We start from the raw sequence: 8,162 nt of genomic DNA, 5'->3' as shown, positions 1-8,162 counted from the left end.
ACACAATGAAAAGTCCAATACTAGGACACATTAAACAACACAATGATAATAGAAGTACATGCCGATAAACTAAATAACACAGTAAATAGCCTAAGTATGTCCATAATTAAAGTGCAGTACATGACAACACAATGAAAAGTCCAAGACTAGACAACATTGTTCATGAATAAACCATACAACTAGCAAGTCATGGAGACTACTGAGTGCAACGAGGCCACTTTCCCTTCCTTAGAGCATCGAGATTCTCCTCCATCGTTGCTTTCGCTCGGCGCGCATGCTCAAGCTTCTTCTTCCTCTCCTCCCTATACGCAGCAACACGCCTCCTTTCCTCCTCTTCCTTGTGCTCCTTTTCTATAGCCACTTCTTTGTGTCTCCTCTCAATCAACTCCTTGTCCTCTGCCTCCCACCGTAAAAGTTTCTGCATTCACTCCTTGTCTTCCGGCTTGATCTCAGTGTCGATCCACTGCTAAAAAACACAGAGCGATGGAGGGGTCTGCAATACATTCAAATGTTACACACCAAATAAACTATGCATGACTTCATATGACACAAAATAATTATTACACAACATCAATTTTCCACCATCTTGTTAATGCGGCGCTGATAAAGTGTAGGCTCAAAGGAAAAATTGGCACACATCCAATACCTCTGCCTATATATGTCCTCTTCATCAGACTTCGCTACCTTGTAAGGATCACCATAAAAGCACATGAGCACTAGAATACCACTAGGCAGAGGCAATATATCAAAGGCATTTTCGGTCATCCGGCCATAACTACAAATGAACCAATTTCGTTCTAAAAACCGAAAGCAATGACCATTAAACCGTAAACCTAGGGTTTTTCATTTGTTGCACATAAATGAATCAATAATATAACACGATTGACAAAGATTACCTTGGTTTACTAGCTTTACCATGCCTTGGCATCCTACTGTTACATAATACAAAAAATTAATAATCACTTCAAACAATAAGTACTAACATATTTAGGGTTGCAAAATACACGTAATATATACCAAACCAATACGTAAAAATGAGGAAGGGAGATAACATACCTTGCTCTCGAAGATCTATGGATCAAATCCAACTTTTCAATGTCAAATTGCTCGATTAAAGAGATTAGGCGGTTTGGGGAGAGCAAAAACCCGAGAACAAGGAGGAAGAAATGAAAGGAGCCTCGGCCAGAGAAACCTTGGCATGTGTTTTGAATCCGAGCTCAGCGCTAGGGATCTTGGCTCCGAGGACTGCGTCGAGATCCATGGCTCCGAGGTTGGCGTCGAGATCCATGGCTCCGACCTACCTGCCATGTCAGCGCCACCTTGGCTGCCCCGCTATTCCCGGCCAGGCATCTCGGCGTCAAGACCTACGGCGCCGAGACGTGTTTCCTCGGCGCCGACACCCAGGGTCTGAAGATCAGTTTTCGTTGCCCAGGGGTTAAACCTAATTTTTTTAAAAAAGGGCCAAATTGCAAAAAAAAAAAGGGGGGGGGGGGGGGGGGGGGGGCTGGAGCTGGACAACAACGCGAGCTCTCCGGTCTTCACTCTCCAGGGCGGCGGGCCGGCGGCGCACGGGCACCTCCTCCTGCCTATACCCTACCGTGCACTCCCCCTGCGCTGCGCTCTGCTCACCGCCGCCAGAAGGCCTCCGCCCGTCTCTCGAGTGTCTCTTTCTCTCTCCATCGCATGGCTGTCGCGTGCGCCGCTCACGCCCGCCGCTTCCTCCTCGGCGGCCCGGCGAGATCTTTCCATGCCCAGCCCTACCAAGGTACGCCCTCCCCGACCTCCGTCACAAATTCCGTGCTGCTTCTTTTTCGTGACTGGAGTCGGATCCTTCCTTCCGGGGCGCAGCCAAGGTCGGCGTGGTGGAGTTCCTGAACGGCGTCGGGAAGGGGGTGGAGGCGCACGCCGCGAAGCTGGAGGGGGCTGTGGGCGGCGACCTCCAGAGGCTCCTCGTGGCCCGCACGCTGCGGCTCAAGAAGCTCGGCATCCCCTGCAAGCATGTAAGGCTCTGATTTCTCTTCTTGTGCCATTTGTAGTCTATAATCTACAAGCAAGTTGGTCATGTAGATGTAGTGACTTGTTTTCTTGGCATTTCGTCGTGGAAATGTTGGGATTGATCGTGTTTTGTTGTATATGGCAGTTCTGCTGCTGTACAATTATTGGATTGTTGTATCCAATCTGAGTTTGTAGATTCTTGTCAAATGTTAGTGAGGAGAGTTGCTGCTGTGTTTTTGTTTGGTTGTTGGCATACGAATTGCTTCTCTTCATATAGCTAGGTTGCCTAACATGTGAGGCAATTTGCATGTTTATAGTTGAACTTAACATGCTTTTAGGACAAATTAGCCAAGCCTAATTTGTAGTGATTATTTTGTTCCAGTGGTATCCCTTACGTTGTTTTATATCCTATATCTAGCGAGCGGCCATGAAATCTGAAAAACTGTAATGAAAAAATGAAGCTAATGGGACATTCTGCTTCTGAGAGTTTTTTTTTTTTTTTTTTTGGCTAACTGGGGTTAAAATTACTAAAAACTAGGCCATACGTTTAGTTGCAACCTATCAACCTATCACTTCACAAGCTTGACTAGCCAACAAGACTACAATATCAGTATGGGTCTCCTAATATTATCTAAACTTTATTAAATACTTAATGATGAATGAGAAATGTGATAAGTTAAGAGCATTTTTTTTTCAGTTCAAGTTATCCAGTTAGTTTTTCAATTAATGTTTTTATTGCTATGACCTATGATATCTTGAGAGTTCACATGACCCAATTTTTGTATTCAATATTGTTGTAAGGAATATATGAATGCCAAGAATGTGCTGTGCTGTTGCACTGCCACTTTGAGGTGAATTTTCGTTCATGTGTATGTCCATGAGTGCATGTGCATGACCATGGCCAATCTGGGCTTGCGTAATGGTGTTTTTGAAGCATATGAAAGTCAATAACATCAGTGTCTGAGAAATTTCCATGCATTTTGGTTTCAGGCACTAGGAACTTAAACTTGAATTTGAAAGACGCATCATGGCATTGATGTTCTTCGAATTGAAACACTGAGTTCTAAACAACGTGCTAGTCATTTTCATTGCTCTCACTTTTAACCACAAGGCAATACACTGATCGCTTTAGTCACTTAAATTCTTGTAGACTGAAATATGTGGGGTATTCTTTTGGGTGTTTTCAAGGAAATGGACTACCTGTACCCACAGAGAAAGGAAATGCACTACTTTATAATTTTGTTGATGAAATTTAGCACCTCATTTACATAGCCTTCATTTGTGAGATTTTTTGAGTTCTGAAGTAATGTTGTGAGCAATAATTGTAGTAGTAGCAACTACAGTTACATGGTGTGGACCTATTGATGTTTTAAAGTTAGTGCACATATTTAGATTGCCTTTTTTGGGTCATGAACTTCTCAATTGGTTTCGGATTAATCGGTTTAGGAAGATACGAGTAGGTTTTAGAGTCTAAAACTGTATGCGTACCTTACCGAAAGTTTTTAGGTTTAGTACATACTGTTTTTTTTATTTCTAAAAATGCTAGTTTTAAGTTTTTGTTCCATTGGGATAGTGTTGACTTTGGAAAACAGCATCTACACTGTTTCTCTAAATACATTTTTCATATTTTTGAAAATCAGATAGAAGTTGGTTAGAACACATTATTTAACTACCAGAAAAACAGACTTTTAATATCCAAGTTTCTTCCTATCCATGTATCTGAAAAAATTAAGATTTCTGAAACATTCGGTTTTACTTTAGGCTCTAAATCTAGTTTAAACAAATCTGTCTGTACTTAGGTACAAATCAAGTATTCATTCCAGTTTAACCAAATCTAGTTATACTTGGACCCAAGGTTGAAGCAAAATCTATTTAACCTGTTCCTAACATTTACTGGTGGATTAAGACATGTATGGTCTTGATCGCAAACATTTTTCTTTTGTCTTGATTGAAATATGTTTTGCCGCTTAGTTCTGTATTTTTTTTAAAGAATTAATGTTAATATTGAGAACAAGTATCTGTGCTAATCTAAATTTTTAATTATTCCCCCCTACAATGCAGAGAAAGTTGATTTTGAGTTTTGCTCACAAGTACCGTCTTGGTCTCTGGAAGCCCCAGGCAGACCCCAGGAAAGTTGAATAAAGTTGGTTTGTTCTTGAAAGATAGTCTACTGTTTTATGGAAGCATGTTTGGGACATTGAATAGATGCTTTGTAATTTGGGGGCCGCAAATCTTTGTTCCCTGGCTCTGGCCATGCTTGTTTGCAACCATTGCGCAAATTTCTAGAAAAAAAATCCAACTTCGTGTGGCGTGGTTTTGTTCTCTTGTAATAACAAACCTTAACAGGTGCAGTCCCCTGTGATAATCTATCACTTAATGTTTGTATTGTTCCTTAGGTTTCTTACCAACAACATTGCAGTTTTGTGAATGTAATCTAAGCAAATTGATTACTGTTCAGAGTACCACAGTCACCTTATATGTAAACAAGTTAACCATGTTGTAATGCTATAAAGTTTTTGTGGTTCTATACTGCCCTTTCAAGATGCAAATGTGCATCACCTGTTTGGATTGTGATGATTTTTAGTTGAATTTCATGTGGTTGGCAGACGCAGCAAAGTGAACACTCTAGTCATAGGAGCCAGGTTCTGCTGTACTACTGAACGAACAGTGTTTTCTTCTCACAATAAATCAGCATAAGCTAAATTTCAACGAAACGAACAGGGCTACTAGCATAAGCAGCATGACAAATCAGCATAAGCAATACTTTTCAACGGATGAACAGTGATTTCCTCTCACAGTAAATCAGTATTTTCTGAAACTTCAGGCTACTTTGGAAGTTGGTTTGGTTCCAGACTACTATAGAACGAAATATGCAGTGCCCGTTTCATTTTAATACATGCATCACAAAAGTCCTGTAATTTGTTTTTCAGAGATAATGCATCATAAGAACCATAAGACAGGAACAGGAGAACGGCCCAGTCGTCGGCTGATACAGCTTGGACTAGTAGATCCTCATAGCGTCCATGTGGCTCCTCCGTCCATCGAGCTTGGACGCGAAGAAGTTCTTCATGAAATCCATGTAGTCCATGGATCTGTACCGCGCCCCGCCACTGTCTCTATTCACGAGCTCCGGCAGAGGGCCGACCGTCGTGTTGGGGCAGGGCTGATGGAACATCGCCGCCGAGATGCGCTCTTTGTCCGGGTGGACCACGGCTCTGTGCTCAATGCTTCTGTACCTCCCGTTGCTTAGAATCTGCAAGCCGCAAATGCTCACGAGTTGATGAACATCGGAGTTTTTGGGTCAACTGTCTGTGCCTATCATCATCTCTCGTATGTTGTTATGAAAATTAGAGTTTTTGGGTCAACTGTCTGTGCTTATCATCAATTCAACATCTCTCGTATGTTATGAGAAAATATATTACAGTGTCATTATTATATATACCTCCAGTATGTCGCCGATGCTGACGACGAAAGCGCCATCGAGAGGGTCAACGGTGTGCCACTTGCCGTCCCTCCTGATCTGCAGACCTTGCACGTCGTTGACGTGGAGCAGCAGCGCCAGGCCGGTGGCGTCGGTGTGCGGCGACAGGCCCAGCACATCGGCGGCCTGCCTGCACGGCGGGTAGTAGGTCGTTCGCATGCTCTGCGGCTGTCCCCGGAACGCCTCCAGGAGGTGCTCCGGCTCCACGCCCAGGTCCGCGGCCATGAACCGCAGCAGGCTCGCCGTCACCTTCGCCGTCTCGGCCGAGTACCTGTCGACGGAGTCCCTGAAGGAGGGAGGCCGGGTGGGCCAGAACCTCAGGTCCCGCGACTCCTTGGGGCTGATCATGAGGTAGATCATGTCCGCCCAGTCCAGCTTCTGGGTCTCGGAGAAGACGAAGGACTGGCCGTAGCCCTCGAGACCGCCCGGTACCTGCGCGTGCACCTTCTTGGCTTCCAGCGGGAGCTTGAAGAACTCGATCATGTCTCTCTTCACGTCCTGGATCACCTCGTCCGGCACCCCATGGTTCATAAGCTGTGCACAAGCATCAAGCAGCGCGCGTTGTGATTTTACGCCGTATAGTGTCTAATCAAGCTAGTCAAAACATGGGAAATGTATGACCAATCACGTACGTATGTATACGTACCTGAAAGAAACCCCAGTGCTGACAGGCAGAGCCGAGGTTTGCGAGCTCCTCTTCCGACGACCGCGGGTCAAGCAACCTGCTGAGATCCACGACCGGGATGGCGCAGCCGGCGACGACCTCCCCAGCGCCCATCTCCTCTGTCCTGACGTACCGGCCAGGCACCGGCTCGCCTGATCCATGCCAAGTCTGAGCGAGTACCTGCACGTTGGGCACCGGCAGAGACGCTCCTGCTTTCGCGTGCGCCATTGACTATCTGAACCCTCTCCTTCCTGCAAAAATGCTGAGAGATTATAGTGGCCAGTTGACACTTGAAGGTTTTCATTTCAGGTACCGTCTTCTTATATTAGAAGATAACATGGAGTAATAGACATCGCCATCAGTCAATAAAAATAAGGAGAAGATCCAATCGATAGGAGGTTCGGTGGTTAGGCATCAACATCAAGCTAATTTGCTTGATTGGTCATTGCGCCTATTAAAATGTATGACATTCACTACTACAAAAATGATTTGTGGCAACGCCTTCCTTTCTTTATAGGGGCGGCTCTACATTGAGCCGCCCCTACAAATGGTTGTCAAATAAGCCGTCCTTACGAATGGATTTATAGAAGCGGCCGGTGTTATCAACCGCCTCTATAAATAACCCGATTTATAGGAGTGGCTCTATATCCGACCGCCCCAACAAATAAGATTTGTAGGGGCAGCTCAATATTAAACCGCCCCTACAAATACACGTCCGTTATTAAAAATCGGGAAAGTCCTGTAGGCTGTACTGCCGCTCGAGTATGACCCGGGCAGTCCAGGTGCATGGTGCCTGGCGCTGTGTGTCTGACGGTTTTGTCATATATTTATTTCAAAAGGAAACTCATATGATGGACAAAACAGCTGGTTGATACATGATACATGACTTAAATGGCTAGCAACTTATACCGTGTGAAATTGAGGTCGCCCTTTCATCTTGATTTCCTTGCAGGTGGCAAATAATCAGTGCTACTTGTGCAATTATTTCATTATCTGCCATACTTGAAATCGAGATTTTTACTCTCTATATCCCTGTATCAGGTTGTTATAAATAATCAAATAACAATTAGTGTAGAAATTTAGAATTGTGATATCGCTTATGGCGTGCCATCTGCTTATATATCTGCAAAGTTTGTAGTGGCTAGTGCACACTGGTCACTGGAGGACTGAATTTGACAAGTGAACGGACATGTTTAAGGCCAGGCTGAGTCACACCGAACAAACAGTTTGAATGGGGACACTTCGCCCTGTAGGCGGCAGGTGCATGGTGCAGGTGCATGCACCCCTGTCACATCAGCTAGCCCCTATACCCATGTATGCATGCTGGTTGTCAGGTGCTTCTAAAATACTGGAGTACGAAGTAGATAAATCTATTAAAAATTAAGCACTAAAATTCAAATTTTGTAAATGATCTTGATAGAGAAACAACCAAATGAAACTTGTAGATCTCGAAAAGTTATGAAACTTTGTAGTTGACAACTTTTTGATTTCAAATCATCTTGTCAAGGAAAACTATGTTTGAATTTCCAAAATTTTAAAATTTTAATTTTTTAAACGACCTCGGATGGATAAACAGTAAAAATGAAAGTTGTAGATCTTGAAAAGTTATGAAACTTTGTAGTTGATAACTTTCTCATTTGAAATCATCTTGTCATAGAAAACTACGTTCGAATTTCTCAAATTTAAAATTCAAATTTTATAAGTGACCTCGGATGGAGAAACTACCAAAATAAAAGTTGTAGATCTTGAAAAGTTATAAAACTTTATAGTTGACAACTTTTTCATTTGAATTAGTTTAGGGCCTCAAACAATCAATTTATGCTCCATTTTGTATAATATGTGAGGACCCAAAATGGATTGTAGACACAAGTGAACTTGAGGTATAGTGGTAGAGAAGATGGCGCGCGAGGGAGAGGTCGCGGGTTCGAATGCCGACCGATGCAAAGTGTGCAAAAATCTTGAAAAAATGCTACAATCATAGAGTGGGGTGTGTGGCTGTCGGTGGGGTCCTGCTCGGATTAA

General features: G+C 43.6%; 2 protein-coding genes across 2 annotated transcripts; one reads left to right on the top strand and one right to left on the bottom strand.

Moving 5' to 3' along the window:
- The first annotated feature begins 1,503 nt into the window (after positions 1 to 1,503).
- On the top strand, positions 1,504 to 4,520 carry LOC136452023 (uncharacterized). The gene is made up of 3 exons (XM_066452687.1): positions 1,504 to 1,765; positions 1,849 to 2,000; positions 4,057 to 4,520. The coding sequence occupies exons 1-3, from the start codon at positions 1,684 to 1,686 to the stop codon at positions 4,135 to 4,137; spliced, it is 315 nt and encodes a 104-aa protein (XP_066308784.1). The 5' UTR covers positions 1,504 to 1,683; the 3' UTR covers positions 4,138 to 4,520.
- A 220-nt stretch (positions 4,521 to 4,740) lies between these two features.
- LOC136452020 (2-oxoglutarate-dependent dioxygenase 11-like) lies at positions 4,741 to 6,438 on the bottom strand. Its single transcript, XM_066452686.1, has 3 exons — positions 6,123 to 6,438; positions 5,438 to 6,010; positions 4,741 to 5,248 (listed from the first exon to the last, which is right to left on the bottom strand). The coding sequence occupies exons 1-3, from the start codon at positions 6,366 to 6,368 to the stop codon at positions 4,997 to 4,999; spliced, it is 1,071 nt and encodes a 356-aa protein (XP_066308783.1). The 5' UTR covers positions 6,369 to 6,438; the 3' UTR covers positions 4,741 to 4,996.
- Positions 6,439 to 8,162: the final 1,724 nt, after the last annotated feature.

The sequence above is a fragment of the Miscanthus floridulus genome, chromosome 5 (assembly GCF_019320115.1).
Source record: "Miscanthus floridulus cultivar M001 chromosome 5, ASM1932011v1, whole genome shotgun sequence".
Lineage (NCBI taxonomy): Eukaryota > Viridiplantae > Streptophyta > Magnoliopsida > Poales > Poaceae > Miscanthus > Miscanthus floridulus.
This window is presented reverse-complemented; position numbering and strand designations above follow the sequence as displayed.

Bases quoted from the DNA above. Each gene is read 5' to 3' on its own strand.
- LOC136452023 (XM_066452687.1), top strand. From the start codon at position 1,684: ATGGCTGTCGCGTGCGCCGCTCACGCCCGCCGCTTCCTCCTCGGCGGC. The intron at 1,766-1,848 runs GTACGCCCTCCC...TCCGGGGCGCAG, and splicing joins CCATGCCCAGCCCTACCAAG to CCAAGGTCGGCGTGGTGGAG. The intron at 2,001-4,056 runs GTAAGGCTCTGA...CCTACAATGCAG, and splicing joins TCGGCATCCCCTGCAAGCAT to AGAAAGTTGATTTTGAGTTT.
- LOC136452020 (XM_066452686.1), bottom strand. From the start codon at position 6,368: ATGGCGCACGCGAAAGCAGGAGCGTCTCTGCCGGTGCCCAACGTGCAG. The intron at 6,011-6,122 runs GTACGTATACAT...GCTTGTGCACAG, and splicing joins AGCACTGGGGTTTCTTTCAG to CTTATGAACCATGGGGTGCC. The intron at 5,249-5,437 runs GTATATATAATA...TGCGGCTTGCAG, and splicing joins GCATCGGCGACATACTGGAG to ATTCTAAGCAACGGGAGGTA.